At 39.6% G+C, this 24,564-nt stretch overlaps 2 protein-coding genes across 6 annotated transcripts in view; one reads left to right on the forward strand and one right to left on the reverse strand.

Moving 5' to 3' along the window:
• The window catches only part of LOC109859838 (probable beta-hexosaminidase fdl), a 30,230-nt gene extending 7,248 nt beyond the window's left edge, over window positions 1-22,982 (forward strand). Inside the window, exons 2-8 of one of the 3 annotated variants that reach the window (XM_020438437.1) lie at window positions 7,457-7,513; window positions 16,788-16,931; window positions 17,497-17,595; window positions 18,619-18,881; window positions 18,999-19,610; window positions 19,703-20,432; window positions 20,512-22,982. In XM_020438437.1, coding sequence (XP_020294026.1) covers window positions 16,798-16,931; window positions 17,497-17,595; window positions 18,619-18,881; window positions 18,999-19,610; window positions 19,703-20,432; window positions 20,512-20,659 — 1,986 coding nt within the window. In that variant the 5' untranslated portion in view covers window positions 7,457-7,513; window positions 16,788-16,797 and the 3' untranslated portion in view covers window positions 20,660-22,982. Of the gene's footprint in view, window positions 1-7,456; window positions 7,514-16,787; window positions 16,932-17,493; window positions 17,596-18,618; window positions 18,882-18,998; window positions 19,611-19,702; window positions 20,433-20,511 lie in introns of all 3 variants that reach the window. The other 2 variants (XM_020438436.1, XM_020438438.1) reach the window with 2 other exon arrangements.
• LOC109859840 lies at window positions 248-13,708 on the reverse strand. 3 transcript variants are annotated; one of them, XM_020438441.1, is made up of 5 exons: window positions 13,560-13,708; window positions 5,437-5,576; window positions 4,455-5,079; window positions 3,278-3,425; window positions 248-2,050 (listed from the first exon to the last, which is right to left on the reverse strand). In XM_020438441.1, exons 3-5 carry the CDS (start codon window positions 4,631-4,633, stop codon window positions 1,733-1,735), a joined length of 645 nt encoding a protein of 214 aa, XP_020294030.1. In that variant the 5' UTR covers window positions 4,634-5,079; window positions 5,437-5,576; window positions 13,560-13,708; the 3' UTR covers window positions 248-1,732. The 3 variants fall into 3 exon arrangements, with proteins under 3 accessions (XP_020294030.1, XP_020294028.1, XP_020294029.1); XM_020438439.1 differs by having other exon boundaries at window positions 249-2,050; window positions 3,278-3,440; XM_020438440.1 differs by lacking the exon at window positions 13,560-13,708 and adding an exon at window positions 8,935-9,972 and having other exon boundaries at window positions 249-2,050; window positions 3,278-3,440.
• Window positions 22,983-24,564: the final 1,582 nt, after the last annotated feature.

Raw genomic sequence — 24,564 nt, forward strand, 5'->3', positions numbered from 1 at the left:
TTTTTTTTTTTTCTTTATAACAAAAGCTTATCGAGTTTCTCTTTAACGACGCGCCGTACCAATTATTGCACAGTCGTAGCCTCAACAAGAGAAAAATATGTAACAATATTCGCATTTGCGAATTAACGCAGCGCGCAAGTGTGCGCGCGTTTGTATGACTCAATCGAAATGACGTTATTCATTCGTGACGCATAACTTTGTTGATAATAATTACCGAAGCGAATAATATTCACGCTAATGTAATAATAAATCATCATCGCGCGTTGGCAGTTTGCGCGCTCGAAAACGCATATACATATACATTAAACATTTATAAATGCACCAATTCTTTATTTTTTTTTTTCATTTTCTTACCTATCGTACAGAGGAAAGACACTTCTACATTGTAAAATGACACACTTCAAAGCAGCTTCTCGCAGCTTAATTGTTTTCAGTTTGCACAGAAATGCCGCGATATTACGCGAAGTATCATTTGTGTAATAGCGATGCGCATTGTTTATTCAAACGGAAAGTCTATTCTAACGGTGCCGCGTTTTATTTGTATGTCCGCTCTTTTAAACTAATGACCAACTGGGAGAGAAAAAAAAATATGCCGTTAAGAATTCTCTTCCTTAGTACCTATGAAATGTAATTATCTGTGAAATTAGGTCTCTTTCTGTTCATTGACTACAACTCGTACCGTGTGTTCACGTGCACAGAGAGACCACCGTTTGCATTTCAGAATCTCAATCGTAAAGAATCTCTTTTTTACGCAGCAGTTTTGCGTATATTCGGAACAAAAAACAAAAAAAAAAAAGAGAAACACCGATCGGTAAAAAAGCGATTAAAAATAACTAGTAAACAAATTGACATTTGTCAATCACACAATTGCATATATCTGTTTACATTAAAAATTGAATATGTCATGTTTATACTACGCTCTTATGTACAAATGCACGTTTAAAAATATTAAGTTATGATCAAAGAGATCATCAATTGGAAAGTAAAAAAATCGAGATATCGCATTTTTTCGAAAACTTTCTTGCAACTTTTCTCGTAGCGAATGAAAGTTCGTGAATCTTGCGTGTTACTTCGCTCGGGCGGCAAGAAGGAAAGAAAAACAGTACGTGCTTTTCCGAAAAATTACCTCGCCGTTTTCCTTTCATTTTGTCTCACGTTTACACACGTTTCCGAAGATAAACGAATTTAAAGCACTTCGTCACATTTGTCTTTCGCAGTCTTCTTCTTGTTCACAATTTCGGAATATTCTTTGCTCAAGAAAAAATAACAAGAAGCATTATTTCTTAAAATATTTCGTCCTTATATTCCGCACGTTAGTTGAACGCGAAAAACAATCGCGATTGATCTATATCTATATTTCTTCTTCCCTGCCGAATCTATAACAAATGAAAACCCATTGTCCGTTTCATTGTCTTTTCTTATATATCGAGGTCAAGCATAGAAAAGACTCGAGGTGAAAAATAAATAAACTCGTGTGTATATCTTTCTCTTTTCTTCCCTTTCCTTAGAATCAATCTCAGCTCCCATATACATCGTCCGGTACGACAACTTTCACCGATGCGCTTTCGCGTCGAGATTAACCTTAGCTGCCGTTTGTTCAGGTTGTCGCGTTTACGTAGAAGCTTACGTTGGTTCTGTTCGTGACTCGGGCGCGTTGCGTCTTTCGGCGCTCTGAAATTTTCATGACTGAGAATCCGCGGTCGAAAGCGGGTTTCCGACCTCCATTCGGTCTTTAGACGTAGCCGTCAGCTTCTAATTTTAGGGCGGCCTCGTAGGAAGGTAAACCCTGATCGTCCCTCGGGACATCCTCTCGCTTGTTGATTCTATTGGCCTCCGACTCGCTGGGCAGATTGCTCACCGGCGGCGATAGAATGCTGCCGGGATCGTCGGACTCGTCCTTCTTGTCAGTTGGCGAAGGTAACGCTCGGGGATTGAAAATGAGGCTTTCGTAGGCTGGTGGTGGGCCTGAGGTCACGGGACACGGCGGAAGAGATGCGGGCACTCCCTCTTCCTGATGGGTCTGGGTCCCCGCTGATCTCTCCAGGCATTGCTGAAGAAAGAGGAAAATTGTTAGAAACGTAAAACAAAACAAAACAAAAAAAAACAAAATGCAAGAGGATAAAATGTAAAAAAATAAGAATGAAATATTCCGTTTAACGGTGAATAATAGATACTATAAATTGAGCATTCGCGTGCACAATCTCATATTGTACATCTTATTAATAATCTATCACAATGATAGATATTTGCGGCTTGAAATCTTTTCGCATATCTTTGTTGTTTGATTAATCGATTTTACATTGCGTGTCTTTTATTGTTGTTCTAAATCTTTTATATCATGTAGATATCTATAGTCGATACATGTCATATTTTATTTATTTTGCCGTTTCGTTTTCTTATCTTATATTTACACGTATCTGTGTGTATGTGTTTGAGGACGATCTAAGTAAAGGTGTAAAGTATTCACGTTGTCGCATTGCGGCGTACAAACGTGCATACAATTCTCGCTTATGTTCTCGCGTCGCGCTTTTTTACGTGTAACGCGTAGGCGTGGTTTCTGACGAGATATGTGAATTTTTATTTAATTGCCGACGTAAAACCACAGAGGTGAGCGACTGCAAGAGGTTACGTAAAAGGTCGGCAGGTGGGAAATGAGCAACTTGCGGGCGGCACGTCAAGTAGGCGGTATAATTTAAGAGTGGCTTTTCACATAAAAATGTTACACACAGTGCGCGTACGTACATCGCGGATCCAGCAAAGAGTAATTTTGGAGAGCTTCCGTCGATATAAATATAGAAAATTTGGACAATATCCAACAAGGGCTTCTAATTACACAGATTGTTAATATCAAAAATAGAAGACTGAATTCTGTGAATCGAAAACGTCAGAGAGACGTAAAAGAGGAGCGAACTAATACATTTTGAGAGAACAATTTTGGATTTAATTATATTTCAATTCACAGCGTGCATGTTTTTAAATTCTACAGCACAATGACACAGAAAAACAAAATTAATTTATAGAAAAACAAAAACAAAATTAACTAATAGAATGTGTAAAATAATAAGAAAATATATTTTCTGACACGTGTTTTTTTCTTAATAAAAATCAAATTTATTTATAATATTTTATAATGAAGAATATAGAAAAGGAAATTAAAAAGCATATTGAAAAGAAGCTACAATTCATAATATAAAATCGTAGAATTAGAAAAATAATAAAAAATATATATGAATAAACTCCGAAATATATCAATAAACTTCACACTCTGTAAACTCACCATGGCATGGGCGTCCATTGTGAAGACCTCTAAGCTATGAACGTCTGGTTCGGCTCTCCAGTTGTACTGCGAATATTGCTGAGGTCGATGTTTCCGGACGTTCTTGTGACAGCAATAGCATACGAGCACCACCATCATGATCACACCACTGATGATCATGGCGCTAAAAGCGAACCAATATAGACGATGTTTAGACGGTGCTTTTTGTGCAAGTAGGTGCCCGTGTCGTCGCAGAGAGAAAAATCGTGACTGCTATGAAGAACAGGTGTGGCTGGTGGAAAAGCGTGCGATTTTTCCGCGGAGAGAGCAGAATTATTTGAGCGCGCGTGTGGCGAAATTATATATATATATATACACATGTATATAACATCTTTACTTTTAACTTACTCGACGGAGAACTTTTTACTGAAAAATCACGTGTTTCAATTTTACGAGTGTGCTCTACTAATATTAAAAATAAATTTAAATTTTTTGTATGACAATATTTTTTTGTTTTACTGTAAGTTGCAGTAATTTTAGTCATATATTATCTTACTTTTGACGTTATCATCTAACACAAGCGAGTATCAAAGACCTTTCGCATTTGGTAAATGTTTATTCAAAAAATCATCACTGCAAGTATGATTTAAACACCAAGTATTACGTTGTATCTTATCGTTTTTCATATGTACACGCATAAAGTACCTCCGTCAATTGCGATATAAGTACACATTCAATTAACATTTATTCTTTATAACTCCACTTATCTCGAATCAAATTGAGGCACACAAATTTGCACGTTGATTTAATAACGGTGTTTAATTACTTTTGTACTTCTGTGACTATATAGAAATGATAATAGAAGTATATTCTTGACTGTCATTAACTCGATCTTCGCTTCTTGAAACGTCATTAGCAAGCTTCGCAAACTGTGTAGATATAACGGGAAGAGAATTATCTCAGTTTTATTTAATAAAGATAAAAGACCGCGCGCGGTTTGTGGAAGACTCCTCGATTGTGCGTTTGTAAGATATATACATACGTATATACATATATACAATAAAAATGCCACTCTCTTCGCGGACCTCGTTCTTGATTAGATCGAGTATGTCCGTTATGCGAAATATGTATATCTCATCTAAGCTTTTATTCCGTGCTATTAGCATAATAATATCCGGGCGGCGCGGTTGTTACTCACCATCCGAGAAGGACGTTAACGTTGCCGTGTCGAAGATCCGCGTCGAAACCGCTCCTACTGGTCGACGACGAGCTGTCGTATTCCGGCAGGGCGTTGTTCGCATCCCCGTAAACATTATTATTATTGCTGCTGTTGCGAAGGCTGTAGGCCACCGCAGTCCTCATCGCTGTCTTCTGCATTATCCCGTTTTTATCGTCGTTCCGCCAATCCGATGTCGCTCCTTTGATCGCGTCTCTTCCCGCTCCTCGCAAATAACATTGGAACACGGCTTGTAACGCGGCTAATTAGTGCCCCGGTGAAGTTAATTATTCTTCTATTTTCCTCTTTCCTCGTTAATTCTCTTTATCTCTCCCGGAACCGCAATTCTCCTTCGATTGCTCCGTTAATAAGCTCGCCCGGAGAAAATCTCGCGGATCGCGATCGAGACGATGATAATGCGCAACGCGCGCGTGCTGCCGCCGATCGTTATCGCGCGAGGATCGAGACGAGCGTAATTCTGATCCACGTCGCTTCGGGGAAAGATCGGCGTCGATCGTCTCGTAAAGGTATCTATCGCTTCCGGATACGCCTCTCGTCGGAAAAGCTCGCTGGATCCACGCCGCTCTCTTCGTTCAAGAAGCATGAGCTATATACGTATAAATAAATTCAAATTCAGATTATTTCAATTCGGTGGATATGTTCCTCGCGAGCTAATGGTTCGTATTGTTAGCTCCGTTTAGCGGCACGCTTACCGTTAAAGAGATACTTTTGTGTGTCGTACTTCCGTTACACAGCTGATAAAAGCTGTTGATTCGGCCGTCGCGACAACGCGATTTCCGCGCGCGCACGCGTCTCTCTTTCTCTCTCTCTCTCTCTCTCTTTCTCTTATTCTTTCTCTTTCTCGCGCGCGCATCTCTTTATGAAGTCGAGTCGCGCGCGCGACGCGACGACGCGATTCACGCGGAATTTCAACGTCCCAAATTGAATTTCTCATTGTACTCACGTGTGGCCGAGACTACTCCGCGACCGTTCGACTTTATGGATCCTTCTTGGCGGGTTTACTCGCGCGTGAGACGCGCGCGTCATCCTTCCTCCAAATTTCGACCAGCTTCCTTCGTCGTCGGAACTTCGTCTCGTCCCGATCTATAAATAGAACGATAAGTGTGAAACTTCTCATTTTTTTTGTTGCAAAAAGAACGATTATTCGATTATTTTTCGTCTACAAAACAAAAGAATTTTTGTTTTTTTGTTTTTTTTGTGAGAAATTTTTAAATCGTTGATTGAAACACAAAATTCGCGACAGGAGACGTGCTAACGAGTTTTTTCTGTGTCCAACAGAAACGTATCTTCAAAATTGATAAAATAGCTTGTGCGAATTGTGTATCGGGCGAGTTTCACGCTGTTTGTATTTGCTCATCGATGGGATTAAAACAATAAATATTGCCTATTGGATGTGTCATCGAGTTTATATTTGCTCGAGAATTCATCCGTTCACGAGACGGCAATCGATATATCAATTTCGAGCCACGCGCTACGATATAATTAATCTGAAGAATAATCCACTCTTGGGCCGGTATTCATAGTCGAATCTTATATTTAAGATTGTATTAAGTTTATCTTCGGATGCTCTGCGACCAATAAAATTATTCGCACATGATCTGAAGATAAACTTAAGACGGATCTTAAATACAAGATCCGACTATGAACACCGACCTTGGTGCGTTAATTTTTATTGAGTCACACGAAGGATATTTTTACGATGAGCATGCGCATTAAATGAGAGCGACGTGAAGAAACGAGATTGAACATGTTTTACGTACGGAAACGACGTTATAAATGAAAATTTTGAGATTCGAAATGAAGTTTTGAAGATGAAACTCCGTGTGCTTAGGAGTTAATTTAAGTTGTGATCGAACATCAATAAAGCCCAAGTTATAACGATGAACTTAAAAAACTTGCTGGCTTCCTAACGTATCCCATAAAGCGCAAAGCTTCTTCGTAAGTCGGTAAATGCGTCGATCCTCTCATTTTGTTTTTTCTTCTTTTCTCTCGAAACAACAAGCGGCGATGCTTGGCGTATTTTTTTACGTATTTGAGAGAGGCGATATGAGACGGCTGGCTGGAAAACTTGCAACCGCACCTTTATCCTACTTTGCTTTAGTCCGCGACACCGTCTTTTACTCCTTTTTCTTCTTTGTTCTTAGCGGTATCCACATTTTTGTGCCTGACACATTTAATAAAGTTACAACCGGCCGCGATAATACACGAAACTATTGTATACGAGAACTTAGAACAGAAAACGAAAAAATGTAACTCTTACACTAACAAGTGTGAACGTTTATTTATAATATTAGATTCTCTCGAATCGTCGCACGTCTGATCGATCGCGTCCACAATACAACTAATTGCTCTATTCTCGCGTCCACATACATCAGAATGCGAGTAGGACTCGTCCCAGGATTCTACATGGCCTTATATTTTTGACATATAGTGTGGGAACAAAGGTTTATCGTATATTTATTTTTTATAAAATGTAAACATAAATGAAATGATGTTTTCATAAAATATTTGTAGCGCGCAACTTAGACTCAGAGTCGCGGCAAGTTGGCCGTTTGATTGAACGCTTGTGAGCGAATGAAATAAAACAATTGTCAGAAAAATTACAGACTCTAATTTTTTTTTTTTTTTTTTATATATACGTAGCGTGTTTTAGTCGATAACAAACAACTTACATTGTTGATGACATGGGTTGTGGGTAATCTCTTTACATACTTTATACGAACTAATCGATAACTTATGTCTTTGGCCATTGCTATGGATAAAACAGTACAAACTCGTCGAATCATTGCTAGTTCGTGCTGAATTTTAAGCAATTCTCGACGGAGAATCGATACTGAAAATAGAGCGCGCGCATGAAGCCGCACGTGAAAACACGTGCATCACATATTCGTGAAACGAGATTATTCGTTTGAAACTTTGTCGTTCGAGAACTCTACAATGGTAATGTATGTCGTCTGTTTCAGATTCGCGCAAATGAAAGACGTTAGATGAGGAAGTTCGCGAGACCGCCTGAATTGCAGGTAAGTCTATCTCATAGAAAATTGTAGATGAACAAAGTTCCTCGGGAATATGACAAAGATATATGATATTGTATTTAGATATGTTGCAACATTAGAAGTTTACAAATTTTTATTGTTAAAAGTACATGCACGATATTGTTTTTTAGATTTATTACATAATTATTCGATTCTGAATTGTCTTTTTTATTCTTCGTACATTTTGAGAATATCGAATATCTTTAATTTATCTTGATAATTTAAACAATACTAACATTGTCATTTGCTCATTGATTTTTGTAAAGAATCACTTAATAATACTCACTACTTTAAATAATATTCACTACTCTATTTTTAATTATATATTTTTATCTGCATTATAAAATTATGATTGAAAGTAATTGCTTATGCAATCGCATTAACTTTTCAGTACGCGTAATAGATTCGCTTAATCGAGAGGAAAATTTGCGTGTGATCGCGCTAGTTTTGCCTGAGGCGCGCGCGCGCAAGAGAGAGAAAGAGAAGCTAATTGATATTTCAAAGGGTTAATTTTTAACAGCGCCAATTATACCTAATAATAGCTTAATATTGTCCCACATATCGACCTAATCAACCGTTATGGCGACCTATCTTCCGCCTTATTCGAATTTCGAAGAGTTGCCGACTATCCGGTCGTAACATTTAACCTAATCAGCCACCCATGCACCTGCTTGATTATCTCGGGAGGTCACGACGCCACGCTATATTCTACTTGATGTTAACGTTATTTAAATCTTTCGCAGCTACACGTATCTCGTAACAGTGTTCATTTCAAAATACGTAATAAATTTTATATACGTTTTATTTATGTAAATATGCTACATTTTTGAAATTTCAATTCGTTTTACGTACTATTTTATTTTTCAAGCACAGTATGTGCAACATTCGAACGCGTCAGTCGGACTTGTCTGCTAATCGACCTTGGTTTACATCGGTTATAGTCTTGAGCAAGACAACGATAATATTTTTACGATATATAGCTATACTGCGCCTCGTCGTCACACGCATGCAATTGCCGATAAGATATCGCATTATATTTTCCAAACTTTGTTGTAAGTAATCAAAATTGTCGACAATTTTTCACCACAGGGATTGCGAAAATTATCGCGTTTGAATTTTTGTGTTACGACGACATGTGATAATGAGCTCAAATGATTCGGGTCGTTAACTTTTTTAAATTATTCTTCGTACAATCGATATATTTATCTTTTCTCGAGAAATGTGTCTTGTTGTTGTTTTTGACACATGCGTAATTGCAGTAGATAAATCGAAGAGACAGTGAATATCGCTCGAAGATATTGTGACGTATCATTACGTGCCATTAATCGTGCGGCAAAAAGGTTGCGAGGTGCTAAGACTATCTGAGGTTGTTGCTTCCTAGAAGAATATATCGGACGTATACCTACCGGGATATCGTATTAATCATGGAACATTCGTAACGCATCCGTGCCTCTGATCCACTTCTTCGAGTTGAGCCGTTGTTCTTCGCGCGTTCTTGTTGGATTCAACAATGAAACAGATTGTCTCGATGTGTTTTATTTATTCGAGAGAACTCGATCTCGTCTCGTTCTCTCCGTTAATATTCGTTCTACGTTATATTATGTACGTTTCGCGTGGTTTTACAAAGAGGCAATAAAACTAAACCGGTAAACCGGTAGTTCGCGTTCACCTCGACCGCACAAAGCTCAGCAAAACTTTGCAAAACTTATTAGTCACATCGTCTGCTTGCAGAACCTATCGGTCGCACTTAAGACTCGTTACGTGTTATATATTGACAGAAAATATTGTCCTTAATTAACCACGCGATTTTCTTCACGCGTGTTTTGTATCTTTCCACATAAACGACGTAACGCCAATGTGACACCGACCACCGTGACGAAGTAGTCCCGTTCTAAATGAAGCCCACTCGTATCTTATACAAGCTGTTTCTCCTTGTTAATGACCCAGCGACATTTAACATTAAACCGGACTGAAGTTTTAATCGCGTAAACACCATGTGTGTGTGTGTGTGTGTGTCTGTCTGTCTCTACTTTCGCATAACTTCTCCGAAGGTCGGCAAAACTCGCGAATTATTCACCGGAATATTCCTTCGCGCGAGTTTATGTCAATACTTGATCAATTGCAAGTCTTCGTCGATTTCCGAAATTTTCTCGAATTTTCTCAAATTTCGATGTTTACGGGATTTCGTGTTTTTACATCACTCCACATGTTGATTGTTCGTTTTATTCGCGAGGACAACTTCATAAAATGTGAAAGTTACCACCAACGTTCCATCCCACACTTTTGCGACACGCTGGTATATACTACACTTGGTTGGCAGATCGATGTCGGCTTAAATATCTGGGACACATGTCAGGTATTACGTACATAATAGCGTCACCTAAATTTCCTTTATTTACGTTATAGGGATGATAATAACGCAAAAGCACACGCAAGCGCGTTTGCTAGTGATAATTAATTACTTTCCATTATACGACAGACTAAGTTTTCCAAGATATATCAACACTTTAATCGCTTTAATTGCTTCTACAATTTTTAATTAGCACATTGTATAATTTTTAGATAGAAAAATTACTGAAATATATTTATTTGAATATTTAATTTTTCAAATTAAATTAAATCCGCAAATATTAAAAAATGCTAAGATATTTTTTATACGGTAAAGAACTATTTAATTACTGCGATATGTAAAAGACTGCTTTTTTTTTTCTGGTAAAACCAGGATTTAGGTAAGAACTGTTGGCCATAAAATTGCGCTTCTCTCTTGAAAGTGTGCAGTTCTATAAATTTCTTAAAAGCTCGTAAAAACACGTTTCACGAAAAGGAAACTCGTTGCAGAATGGGTTAAGTGTGACTGCCGTCGTAACTATTGGTTTTGCGTCGAGAAGTTCGAGCTCCCGGAATTGTCCTTTCTCGACTTGAGAGGATCCCGTTAATTCCCTCGATTTTATGGCAATTAGACTTCGTTGAGAATGGAACGTCTTGAAAGTTTCTTTTCGATGTAAGCGTACTTCTCTGATATATACATTTATCTAAAGAGATAAAATTAAGGCGAGGTGCTCTTGCTCTCACTCCTTTTCTCTCCCTCCTTTTCTATCGTTTCAAGTTTATCTGTAGAAAAATTGCTGATAATTTTGAAATCTCTATTGATTCTTCAAAGTTTCTTAAGATACAGTCTTTATAAATAAACTACAGATAACTGCAGGAAAGCATGTATTCACACAATTGTCTGCAGTTTGCTAATTAGAGTTGTCATATCGCCGCGGTGCTTTAACTAGTTTCTCTGTCATTATACATAACGAAAATTATGCGCGTCTAGTTAACTCGCATGTTCGTGCATAACTTTAGCTTCCTTAACACCCGACGTATTTAATTAGCAAAATAATCAAGCGAATAATCTCGACAACGGAACGCGATATAGAGTCGCTTCTTACCTTGAATTGCGCGATCAATTTTGACGAACTTTACGCTATTCGCGCGGAATTCACAATTTTTTTATGCGCAAATATCAAACCCAATCTACTTCACGTCGCTTCCGATGCAATATGTAATAACGTTTTCGATCGGTACCGGTTGAATCGGTACGAGAGCGATTAATGACGTCAATTCGGCTAATCGACCGATTATATTGCTCGACTTACCGAAGTGACGTTATTAATCGCTTCGGGAGCGATTCAACCCGTATTCGATCGAACGCGCATCGGAAGTATATTAACCGACGTGATGACTCGTCGATTTTGGCGCCTTTAATTGAAGCGATTAATCGAAAAAAAGTTAAATCTTTGTATTTCGAAAATCATGAGATAAAATCTAATCAGCGATACATTATCACTGTAATGATCACTTGTGTTTACACCGCGTTTTTTTTTCACTCGACATCTTTTTCAAAAGGAAGTTTTAATTAAAAAAAAAAAAAAAAAAGAAAGAAAAAAAAGACAAAGCCTTCCGAGTTTCAAAAGCTGTTATGTAACAGCGAAATCGCGATTTTAGGTGAAGCCGATGGGAACTCTCGACGTCGAGCGTTCTGCGTGATTGCGCGTGTATCGACTAGTAGGACGCGTAGTAGGCACACGTTGTTTGCCATATATGGCTTATGTGGCTCTATATATAGCCACGTGGGTGCCTTCACCGTGTAGCGGGTGGAGATGGGTGGGTTTCGCTCTCTCGGCCACGCAAAACCACGTCGACCTTTGTCTCATTTTGTATCGAACGCGTCGACGCGATGCTCGCGACTCGACCGCGTCGATCCACGGAAGGAAAAAACACCGAGAAATTTCCTCCTCGTAAAACTCAGCGAGCGAAAAAGGTTTCTAAACAATAGCGGTAACAGTCGAGAGAACTTGGAATGAATATCGCCCGATCCGAGACAAAAAATCGTCAGTAAAATGCATCCCGCAACGGTCAAAGCTGAAATGCAACGAGCGAATCACGTTGAAATTATTGCTCTCGTATTTATTTTCTAGAAGAATTTGCAATCTTTAATAAATTAGATCGAATGTTTTGTTTTTTTTTTGTGTTTATTTCTTCTGCTACAAAAATTAACCATAATCGAGCTCAGAGTAGTCGCGCACGTATTTCTCACATATGGCGGCTACGTTTATTGGTGCTCTTCGATCGCTGAAAAAATTCGCGATAACGTGATGACAGAAAGTGACGCGATATTGTTATCTTCCGATTCGAGATAGCCGCAACAATTCGTCGTTCATTGCGATGTATTCGCTGATAATTAAAAATCACCAATATTTTTTTTCGTCGTAATAATGTACGAGAGAGAAGTTTTGCATATCAGTTGTAATCTCCGTTCACGACGTAGTGTACATCGAACGTCGCCGCGCGCGCACCAACAACTGCGAACGAACAACTACTTTCTACAGTGCGAAAAGCAGAAATTATTATAGTTGTACCGATTACGAGCGTCACGATATTTAATGCGATTTTTGAATGATGATCCCGATGACTCGCGGAACGTCGAGGGACGTGCGGCGGCGTATCATTTTATAATCTAATGATTGTGGCGATTTTACCGGATGACATCGTCGCGAACGCGATGCGTTTGTAACACGAAGAATAATTTAGAATCCTTGAAAGCGGAGATACGGCGGGTCGCGTATAATACTGTAAGTGCGGATGAACACTTTCGTGCGATGTCACGCTCACGGTAGTGGATGCATGAATGTTTCTCGCGGCTGTTCGTGGCACACTTATTGTTAAACATGGCAAGGACGGCAAGGTATTATACACTTCGCGGATATATTTTGCCCGTTTATCCCGGGATTAATATTGGAAACAGAGGCCATTCGCGAAACGCAAACCTTCGTGTGAGAGAAGTTTCCTTTTTAATGAGGTTTCCCCGAGTATCAATTGTTACTATCAATCTTGGTTGCTGGCGGGTTGCTTATCGGTTTGCATGTGGATCAAGGTACATGGGATGCGTCTTTTCGAGACATTATTTATGTTCGATCGAGGAGATTATGTATAATTCAATTAGGTGAAAGGTATTTTCTTACGCTACGTCCCGTTGTTTCTAGGTATTAATAGCGGTGATGCGGTAAGCATGCAAAATGTGACCTTTATTAATTAGCACGTGGAAATATTTAGCGTGACGATAAAGTAAGATAACTGCTAACTTGGCTGAGTATGTTCCAATAGCGTTATCTAATCCTATGCCTTTTGATACGAGAACTTAGTTTCTAATTTCTCTAATTTCTTTTCTTACAAAAATTCTTATATTATTTTTCTATATTTGTGTATGCAATTTATATTAATTGCTAAAGTAATTAATCATTTCGTTATTTTTATTACAATATTTGTACATATGTATGCCATATTTTTTTTCAACTCAATCATTTCAAAGAAAATATTTCGGTAATTACAGAATGCAATGCGACAAAAAAAATGTCTCCTAGTTTTTTTTTTCCAAACGCTTGGGAGATTGAAAAAGCTAGTGAACAGCTACGTAGCACTCTTTAACGTCACCTAATACCTGTTTGCCACAAATTGATCAAGTGTCAATTCGCTTAATGAAACCGACCTTTTTCTCGAATGGTGCAACAGAGCCCGCTTGGCTTGGTCGATCGCTTCGCTTGCCAAACACCTGCGATACCGTTTTCTTCTGACGATCGATGAAAATCCCTGGAGGCCTGGTGTCGGCCTCTTCGTTTCGCTCTTGCTGCTCGTCCGCGGTCAGTTTGTACGATTGACCAGAGCACTCGGGCGACAACGGCGCGACGCCGCGACCTAGCGCGCGACGTCGACCGCGCGCACGGGGAGGCGACGTCGACGACAGTCTCGCTCGGCGTCCATCGCCTCGTGGTATCACCCCTGTGTCCGTCCTTAGTACCGTTTCGTTGGAGACTATCCGCGGTAACGGCGGCGTTTATGGCACGCGCGTTGCTTGGCTACGCCACGCGACTCGCGCCCAGACACGGCATTTAGGTATAGTTGGCGCGGTGCTGGAGACACACGAACGACGCCGCCGCGACCGCTGTCGCTCCCACCATCGTCGTCGATTCCTCGTCGTCCGCTCCTAGTCCGTTGCGTCACGTTTTCTCGGCCACCCTCTCACACGACCCATCACCCTCCCGCCGTCGCGTCTCTTTCTTCGTCACGAACCCTCTTCGTCGCTACCCTCCTTGTCGTGCTCGCCGTCAGAAAGAACGGCCTCGATATACCACGTCTGTGCCGGGCGCGAGGCGGTTGCGGGTAACGTGAAACCACCCGTTTCCCTAATCGCACGAGGGTGAATTTTGGCCAGAGCGGTCTGCGCGCAACGTGGTTTACTTTGGTTTGGTTTGATTTGGTGTGGTGCGGTACATTGTGTTGGATTGCCGGTTGTCTTCGTCGCGGACTAATGTCACCACATAGGTATCACGACGGTATAGTATTTCATCTGAGCAAAGTGTGTTGTGCGAAGTTCGAATGATATATTCGCCAAATTGTTTGGCCATTTCAATATCGAATATGGAAAGCAAATGATTTTGTACGAAAAAAGTGGAAGATTGATTGATATAATGGACTAGTGATACGCAGACAACACTCGCCTGCATCGTTTTGAATCTCTTGGATTGTCGATCGAGTTTTGCTTTTTAGAAAGTGCCTATGAGAGAGATACGAAATCTAATTAAAGCAAATTTAAAAGTATTCTTCATTAGTGCAGCTATTATTTTTCATTAGTGTTTTATTGCTTACACACCGGATCGGCGAGGTGAAAACTTGAAACACAATTTGTGTCATTTCACAAAGCGAATATATATATATATACGTACATACACAATTATAGGAGATAATTTTTATTAGCAAAAAAATACACATATTACTTTTTTTGATGAACAATACAAATTTATCGAATAGTTTGCGACTACTTGTGATCGATTTTTTATTTCGGGTTGCGCTATTTTACTCAACCGCCTTGGCTTCGTGCATGAATATCATTAAGAGCTGTCTAAATGCAAAACACGTCAGGTATGCATGAGAAATAAAAAAAAAAAAAAAAAAAAAACAACGGCACACAAAAATGCTACAGCCCCGGCCGATATATCGGTTGTGTGTTGTTCTTGTAATAATAATTGTCACGCTTGGGACGGTGAGAATAACAATTACAGGGCAATAAATTATCATGGGAAAATATGACTCATTTCAGACGGTGTTTGGAATCGAAACCTAAAGGTACCTATTCCCGGAGCTGAGTGTCGCAGCTGCCAAGTGTCGTGTCTGTGTGTAGCAATCACAACATGAGACTGTCTAGACCGCGGAACATTTTGAGATCCGCGCGAGCTAAGCTTAGATCTCGCCTAGGCGACGTATATTTCTGTGTAATTCGACAGGTGGCCCTTAGACACTGCTACTCACCGCGATAAGTAGCAACACTCGCCGGCGCTGCTCCACTTCACGAAGTGAAGATAAACACTCGGTCATATCCAAGAAACTCTACTAATACTCGAATATCTCTTTAAGTTTTTTATTTATTTATTGTTTTTAATTATATATCTTTAAGAGATAAAAATAAACAAATACATTTACCGTCTCCAAGTAAAAGAAACAAATACAAATTTTAAAGAGCCGAGCGTTCTGGATGTGTTACGTGCGAAATATTTTTAAAACGCAAATTAACGCGCGCGCATTAATTTTTGAATTAACTTTTAGTTCGAAAATAACATCGAGATTGCGTCTCGAAAAATCTATATCGGATGGTTGGTTAAGTTGATTACGTCTCGTATATTGTAAAAAATATCCTTATTCGTTCTCTTTAATTAAATTACGTTGAATTTGTGTAATTAAAAAAAAAAGATTTTTTATGGCGCAGGAGTTTGTGCTAGCGATATCTGAAAGATAACTCCGTCATGTCGCTGGAAATGCGAGAGATGTTTCACGTCCGCGTGAATTTCCTCTCGCTGTATTTATATTCGATAAACTCAGCTGCAACGTCAAATATATCTCGACAGATCAGATCGCGAGGTATGAGGATTTGTACGGTTTTTCCGGTGGAGTTATAATATTGAAAAGACGAGAGAGAGAGACGCCTCGACGGTGGTCTATAAATTCTCGTGGTATCATAAAGCGAGGAAAGACACAAGTGCTTTAACGCGCATGCATTTACGCGTCCGAAACACTTTCCCCATCGTCATTTCTATTCTGTCGGTTTGATGAAAAAAAAAAAAAGAAAAAAAAAAAGAAAGAAAAAAAGAACAACGGCGGTTCTCCCGCGTTGTCGTCGGGGAGAATCGCCGGAAATACGCGGGAAACGTTTCCTTTCGGCCGTCTGCTCTCTAATCTCGAGATATATACGTTGCCTTTATGCAGACACGCTTTCCACGTAAATCACGCCTTATCTCTCGCGTGTCGCCATCACCGGGGGGGAAGATTCCGCGGTGAGAATCGCGCAACCCAAAATCCTTGTTGTGCATTTAGCAGTAAATGCGACCGCGTTATCTTCTCGCGTCTCTCGTTGAAAAGGAGAAAATCTGCAAAACGCAAGATAAGAAAAGTAAAACAACACTATATGCGAATGAAAAATGGGACAAACATATAATGCACGCGGAAACATACTAGTTCTATCGCAAATCTCGCTCGTTGTTTTATGGAAATCCGATTGCGCGCCGAAGAGATAAAAGATCTCGACATGAACGATATCGTCGTCAGTCTGGATTTGCGATGTCGAAGCGAGACACTCGCGTCGATCGGCCTCGATCACGCGATTCTTGTTTTTCTTTTTCCACGATCGCGATATAATTCGCAAAATTTCCGTCTCGCTTGTTTACAGACTCGCCAGGATGGTGGGTAGCATGCCCAGCGGATGGATGAGGAGGTTCCTCCTCTTCCTTGTCCTGATGACCGGAGTCCTGTTGATCGCCATGTACGCCCATGCGCCGCCGCTCGCATCGCTGCAGCCGTTTGCGACGCGTCGGTAAGTAATTTTCAGTGACTAATGGCAATGTATCATTTGTTCCCATTCAAACGAACGGCGGTTTCGACGAATGAAAAACATCGTGATTGCCGTTACTGTCGAGCGAATCTTTTGTAAAAAAAACAAAATTAAAACCGTTAGGTTTATCGCTGCTCGTGCACATATATATATATAAGAAAAAAATTTAGCGAGTTTGTATAGACACACATATATCGCTATTTTAACATTTTATTTTATATTTTAAAGTAATACTTTTTTTTATGTGAAAAAAATTATATATATGTATATATATATATCGTTTTGTAAGAGAAACCGGAGACTATTTCGAATTTTTGAAATGAAGTTCGTGCGCGAGACTTGACTTGGTTTCTCAATTCCGATCTTTACGTGTCTATGATTTCTTGTTTAACACAGCCAGCGCTAGTTTTTCGGCGCTGTTCGCGCGATTGTGTTATTAATGCCAACTGCCTTTTAATTATTTTTTTCTCACTGCTGCATGTTTGTTTTTTTATTTTGAATTTATTTCGCATTCTCGCGCGCATCGCAACCAACAATATCGAAGAAGACTTCAGGACTTGCAGCACGGCTTGGTTAATTACCTGGTGGGTAATGAAACCACAATCGGACCGGAGGAACGGCTCTACGAGTATCCGGAAGAGCCTAGGTAAAGGACACAGCTCCCTCCTCTCTTCCCCCCCTCTCCCGATGGGGGAATGAAATCTTTAATGCTATGGACGAACTTTGTGTCCCGTACTTTTTGATGCCTTCAGCTGAAATCCGCTTTCGCTCCCATCGGTTTTTTGCACCTTTTCTTTCAACAGTCCAGTTTCAGAATTCACGGACAAAAAAAAAAGTATTCTTCGTTGTTTCACACTTCTTTCGAACAAGTTTCTTCCTTCATAACTTTCTATAACTTGGATATTCCATTATGATATTGCGCTTGTGCGGTATACTCTGGCAATTTTCCTTTTTCCTTTTCGGGAAGAATTGGAATTACACACGTACATGTACCATGTGTCTCGTGTCAATATCCCAATTAAGAAGCTATCAGGGAGCGCATGAACCGGCGTAATACGTCAATCGTGAACGAATTCCTAAATACCTCGAATTTCCACGGAAACTCTCGTCTGTTTCTCTGTCATCGTGCTCGCTCATCTCGTCTTCTCTCGCAACACACACACACACACACAAACACACATACGTCACACCTCATTCTGGCACACATTCGCTCGTTTAATCCATTCGCTCGAACAGGTCCGTCATGCTAAATGCACACCCGCGTCTCCGCTATTGTTGCGCACCATTGTGTTTTCCCGTATTCCGCGGATTATGCCCGTCCGCGTCGTGTTGCATTTGTCCTGATCCTCGCTTCGCGAACCCGACTTTCCCGGCGGCCTTATTCTCGAAAACGGTTTGCTTTTATTTTTGGCTACAAGTATGGAGAAATAAAAAACCAAATGCAGAGAATATTTGAATATGAAAAAACCGCTCTGAGATTTATGGCGCTAGTGCATGATACATTTTTTTTTTTTTTTTTTTAACGTGCCTCTCTCTTTTGGTCTTAACCTTTCCTGCATCGAATGTAAAATAAATGTTCCGAACTGTCGCGTATGTGCAAAATGAATGATGAAAGCGCGAGTTTCGTGCGAGTTGCGAAGTTACGAGAGATTTTTTACGAATTGCACAGAACATTTCAAAGTCCGTGGTCTTGGGCATGTGTCGCAAATCGATGCGAGAGACGAGCAGTGAGATCCTCGAGAACATCACTGGCGACTTGCACCGCGCACTGCGGCGGAGACACTCGTCTGCTATGGCCCAGGCCGACCGAGAACGTTGTCCTTGGCGATGAAAGCGTCGTTCTGCATCTTCAGCAGATCGAATTCGTTACCGTCAACACGAGCGACCAGGAGACGAAAGATCTGCTGGAACACGCGAAGGATATCTTCATCGGTGAGTACTGAGAGAAGTGAGAAGAGGGAATAGAATATTTTGGAATCTCCGGTTTGTCATCGCATTTGCTGAATTTTCGAACGCTTTCTCTTTTATGACACATTTGTCATATTGCAGGAAATATCAGGAGTTTGATCAAAGTGTTGAACGCCAAGAGTCGATCGGGGATCGACACGTTCGTCGTATATCTAAGCGCCGGAAATGCGCGAGGTGCCACCTTGACCTTGGACACCGATGAGTCGTACAAACTGGAGCTCGTGATGAAGGGAAAGACTTTGGAAGCCAGGATCACGGGAAAGAATTATTTCGGAGTGCGTCATGGTCTTGAGACACTCAGTCAGTTGATCTGGTGGGACGAGGCTGCTGGTAAACAAGGTGCACTTCGCATTCTCACGCGAGTTTCCATCGAGGATAAGCCTGCGTTCTCTTATCGCGGTTTGCTCGTCGATACCGGCAGACAGTTCTTCCCGATCGAGGAACTGAAGAGAGTAATTGACGGTATGGCAGCTACAAAGCTCAATACTTTTCACTGGCATCTCACTGACTCCCAGAGCTTTCCCTTTGACTCGGCGCAGTTCCCGGAAATGGCAAGATGGGGTGCTTACAGCGGCGATCATATTTATACACCTGACGACGTGAAAGACCTGGCCGAATACGCGAGAATACGCGGCGTCAGAATCGTCGTCGAGATCGATTCTCCGGCTCATGCCGGTGCCGGATGGCAGTGGGGTGAGTAGGTTTAGCGGAAAGTCTCTTAAATTCTAATAAATAATAGATACGTATAGTCTCACTTGATACGTTTTTCCTGCTCGTAATATCAGGCGCGGAACACGGTTTCGGCGAACTGGCGTTGTGCGTGGATCAGCAGCCGTGGTCATCGTATTGCGGTGAACCGAACTGCGGCCAGCTGAATCCCATAAACGAACACTCGTATCGAATACTCGAAGGCCTGTATCGAGAATTGTTGGATCTGACTGAAGTACGTGACGTGGTACATCTCGGTGGCGATGAAGTGAACCTCGAATGCTGGGCGCAGTACGGCAACATCACTTTAGCCATGCAGGCACAGAATATGACAGATCATCACGTGCTTTGGGCAGAGTTTGAAACAAAAATGCTGCAGCGACTAATCAGGGCGAATCATGATAAAATACCGAAAGCGGTGATTCTGTGGAGCTCACCGCTGACCAAGAGGCCGTACATCATGCTGTACTTTGACCCGAAGATTCATGTTATTCAATCCTGGGGCGGCAGCAACTGGCCGGAAACGCCGGATCTATTGGAAGACGGATTTCGCGTAATTCTGTCACACGTGGACGCTTGGTACCTGGATTGTGGTTTCGGTAGGTGGCGAGAAAGTGGCGAGGCCGCGTGTGGTGAGTACCGCACTTGGCAGACTGTCTACAATCACCGTCCATGGAAGGATTATCCGCCGCAGCACTTACCGTTGGTACTTGGCGGCGAGGCGGCGATCTGGAACGAACAGACCGGCCAATCATCCTTGGGACCTCGACTATGGCCCAGGGCATCAGCGTTTGCTGAACGATTATGGTAACATAACGCAGTATAACGCAAATTCAACAAGTGTATTTTTTTAAAAAAGATTTTTCACGGAAATACATTTTTTCAGGAGCGATTTACCAACGAACAGTTTTTCTACGGACGAGAATGTTTACACCAGACTGGCCACGCATCTCGAGGTCTTAAATAGCAGAGGCATTAAGACGGAGTCTATGTGGCCGCAGTGGTGTTCTCAGAATCCCGGTAAATGTCTCTGACCGATCGTCAAAGATCCGCGAACTATCGACCAGACGTTCTACAAACGCTGTACTTTTGGAGTTGATTATCGCAGAACGACGGGGCGATATAAAAAGCGGCGACGCGTGCCGCAAACTCTGTCGATAGTCGGAATTATCCGGCGCGCAGTTACATCGCGTATTCGTGAGTCGTGGGTGTTTTCGACTAACGGATGTCCTGCCAACAGAACTGACAATCGTTCCTCGATAAATTATCCGACAATTCTTTCCTTCGCAAAACTGTCAATGTAGCAAAGACAAGGCTATTCTCTTTACGCTCTCTCTGCGTTTCTTAACATATGCAGACATGACGAAGCTACGAGATTATGCGGGCGACAACAAGTAAGTTTCTTAAACAGATACTTGTTAAAGTAATGTAAAAAAAAAAAATGGTTGATAATGTTGAATAAGGATATCTCTCTTATAAAAAGAGATTTGAAGCCGTGCTTAGTTTTATAAGCGCTTTACTTAACGAGAATTAAATAATAACGTAAATTTTGAAAGAAAATATAAACATTATCTCAGTAAAATGTTTCTCTAATTCAGGGATATCTCTAGCATGAGTCATGTATTAATTGAAAAAAAAAAAAAAAAAAATTGCGTCACAGATCGTTGTTTAATTCACCTGTCATTTTTTAAAATAAAATTATCATTATTTCGAGAGTGAGTTTGACGTTGCGGAAAAATGATATGATGTTTGAAATATAGTTGATGTAAAAAATAAATAATGATGTTTGTGAATTACTGCAACGAAATTAATGTACGTCAGAAAGATGCGGAATGAAATTTATATAAACACAATTACAATTCTAACGTAATAGACAATTTTAAACAACGTAATTACGTAAAGCAATTAGGCACGATTGCTTGTAATAGCGATCATATCGATTAAAATATAATTGTAGTAATTTGAATTCTTTTTTTTATCTCGGTGACAATTCCACTCTGAATATATCGTAAAATCACCTAGCTGTTCTTAACTTTGAGATTTCGAGATTCGTGTTTGAGATTCGTATTTGAGATTTGTGTTGAAATACAAATATCTTATATTTTTTGTGTGTGTCTTATATTCTTTATTCTTCTACATAATACCTACTTTTTACTATGTATCTGTGGACTAGAGAAAGAATTATGTATCTAAGATAACGAAAAGGCGCATTAATGCTTCACGCACTTTGGCAACGCGTAAGAGACTAGCTGCTACGTTATTTTTCTGATTTCACAAAACAAGGGCATTTCTGTGTGAACGCTCTTATACAAATATGTTAATTTAAAATTTCTTTGCTGGAACACTACACGAGCTCGCGTCGAGTATCTATTTGGCAACTGTTTTAGCACATAATTAAACTTTTTATTTTAAGTAAGTGATGTTAATGTTCGGGCCTATTCTGTAATCTTTAGCGCGCATGCGTTTCAGACATAGCGTTATTACAAAACTTAGCGCAGACGAAATGTATCCAAAAATAGTTGCGTAACGATTACGTTAACGATACGTTAACAAAATTGTCGTTATAAGTTACAGAATAATAATAATAATAATGAAAGTAACAAAGAACGCGCGCAAGAAGCGCATAGCAAATCGACGTTATGATGTTAATAAATGTCGATAAAAAGAGAAAGAGAGAGAGTTGTCTGTGTTTGAAATTATCTTAACAATTATCAAAATATGTATGTATGCTTGGCATCATTAAGTTCCGCCGGTTCTTCCGCTGATGATGCTAATTCTCTAATTATTGTCAAAACGCGAAAAAATCTGACTGATATAACACACGCAAAAAGCTCGCCCGATTATAGTAATTTCAAGATGTGTATGCAACGTTGTTTCAGCAACGCAGAATTGATAATGGCGTAAATAACGTAATCGCGAACGGGATTTGCCCCTGTTTGTTCTCTGTAGTACAACATGGCCTATGCATTAATGAAACTCGAGTGATTTATCGAGACATTTGTAAATACTTTGTACGACGTAGGGAGCAACGTTTAGTATAAAATAAATATATATGTATAGATAGACAAATAGATATTATATATATATATTATTTATATATATATATATATATCGCGATAGATATTTAGGCGAATAGATAGACGAAATAAGCAACTGCTCATAAGAGACAACGGGGGCAAGGAAATGTTTGTATCTGGAAGAGAAGATGAAAATCTGTACTTATTGATACTTACAGATATTGAGATGGTTAAGAGGAGCTAAGCCTGGTGCGCGTTTGTATATAAAAGAAGATATACGTAATAATTGTAAGGATACTATATTTATTTGATTTGAATTCAATAAAGATTGTTATCATTATTGTATTTTCGAAATTTATAACACGCGGGAGAAAAATGTCTCTGAAATAAATATATATCCGAATAATTTTTAAAACTTATCTAATCTTTAAAACTTCTGACTTGATATGGCAGCATCTATCGTCTTAAAAAGCGAATATATTGACTGTTGTGAAAATATTGAAGTCGAGATATTGAATATTTAAACCGGTTGTTGCAGTTTTTTACGCGCATAGATTACTCCTCCGGATTATTTCTGGTGTCAAGTTTGTCCTAATCTGACCGAGACATCAGTACACTCGAACGGTATACACGGTATGTATATGGACGACCTTGTAAAGAAGAAGAATCTTTTACGGTGTGATTAGGACGGTGATATTTACATATACTTATGTTACGCGTCTCTCTTCGGTCTGCAACGACGTACGTGTGTAAATAAGACACAATGATGTGTATGTGAATGTATGTATGTATGTACGTGTAACGACGGTTTTCTGAACTGATCCCAGAAAGATATACTCTGTTATGACGTGTCTCCTACACGAATTTAACATAAAGTGAATTTTGAATATATATGACGCTATTCTCTTTATTTCTCACAAAAATTATCCTATTTCCTATTTCCTTGTTGAAGATGCATGCTCAATATTACGCAATAAGTTCTAGAAAGAACCTTTTCGGCGAGAACAAAAATAATTAGAAAATTAATAAATATATACACGGTAGAGAGACAGAAAATATAGTTTTAAAATAAATTAGTTGAAATTTGGTCAATTCCACTTCAATAGTGTGCAATGCACAATTATAGTTTTGAAATATCATTTTTTAATTAAGTCCAGATTTGGATTGGAAATGTATTAGAACAGAGCTAAAAAACACACCAATCGATCAAACAACATATCTCAGAGAATTATGATATTGCATATGTGTTTTTGTGCGAAAATGAGCTTTTTATTGGTATTACGTTTACTTTTCATGGTCGTCTTATAATACGGAAGCCTGTGGTCAAAGTCAGACAATAACAATTATGGAAGTTCAAATCCATCGACTCTGTGTGTAATGACAAATATTGACGACGAGTTGATTGAAAAGGTTTTCTGGAAATTAATCTTTGATGGATCATACGTATTAGGTGATTTTTGATTTGTTTACACAAACATGTTATATATGATAAATACTACTTAACGAAATTCGCGCAAATAAAGATAATTGACCCGTTGCGCAGATGATGAAAAATTGTGACGTTTTGTGCAATCATCAAACTATAAAAATATTAAAATAAAAAGTTACACATAGTGTGTTCATAAAATAAATAATATTAAATATATAACTTAAGTAAAAATTGTGATTAAAAATAAAATTGTAACTTATATAATTGTTTTATAATACAAGTGAAAATATTACGAATTTGTGGCTCGCAATAATTACGGTTTGGATAAGTAACTACTTAGTTTGCTCAGTCTATATATGCACGTACTTGCTCACGTTTTCTTCTATCTGCGTCAACACAAGAGGAGGGTCGGAGAGCGGAAAATCTCATACACGTGTAAACGCACAACGCGCAGCCGCCCGATTTACCACGACGATTCTTCGTCGGAGTTTCA

This window comes from Pseudomyrmex gracilis, unplaced genomic scaffold (assembly GCF_002006095.1).
Source record: "Pseudomyrmex gracilis isolate BER0280 unplaced genomic scaffold, ASM200609v1 scaffold_292, whole genome shotgun sequence".
NCBI classification, from domain to species: domain Eukaryota; kingdom Metazoa; phylum Arthropoda; class Insecta; order Hymenoptera; family Formicidae; genus Pseudomyrmex; species Pseudomyrmex gracilis.

Coding starts and splice junctions, on each gene's coding strand:
- LOC109859840 (XM_020438439.1), bottom strand. CDS start 4,633: ATGCAGAAGACAGCGATGAGGACTGCGGTGGCCTACAGCCTTCGCAAC. Junction 3,441..4,454: donor GTTAACGTCCTTCTCGGATG/GTGAGTAACAAC, acceptor GTTCGCTTTTAG/CGCCATGATCATCAGTGGTG. Junction 2,051..3,277: donor CAATGGACGCCCATGCCATG/GTGAGTTTACAG, acceptor CTCTTTCTTCAG/CAATGCCTGGAGAGATCAGC.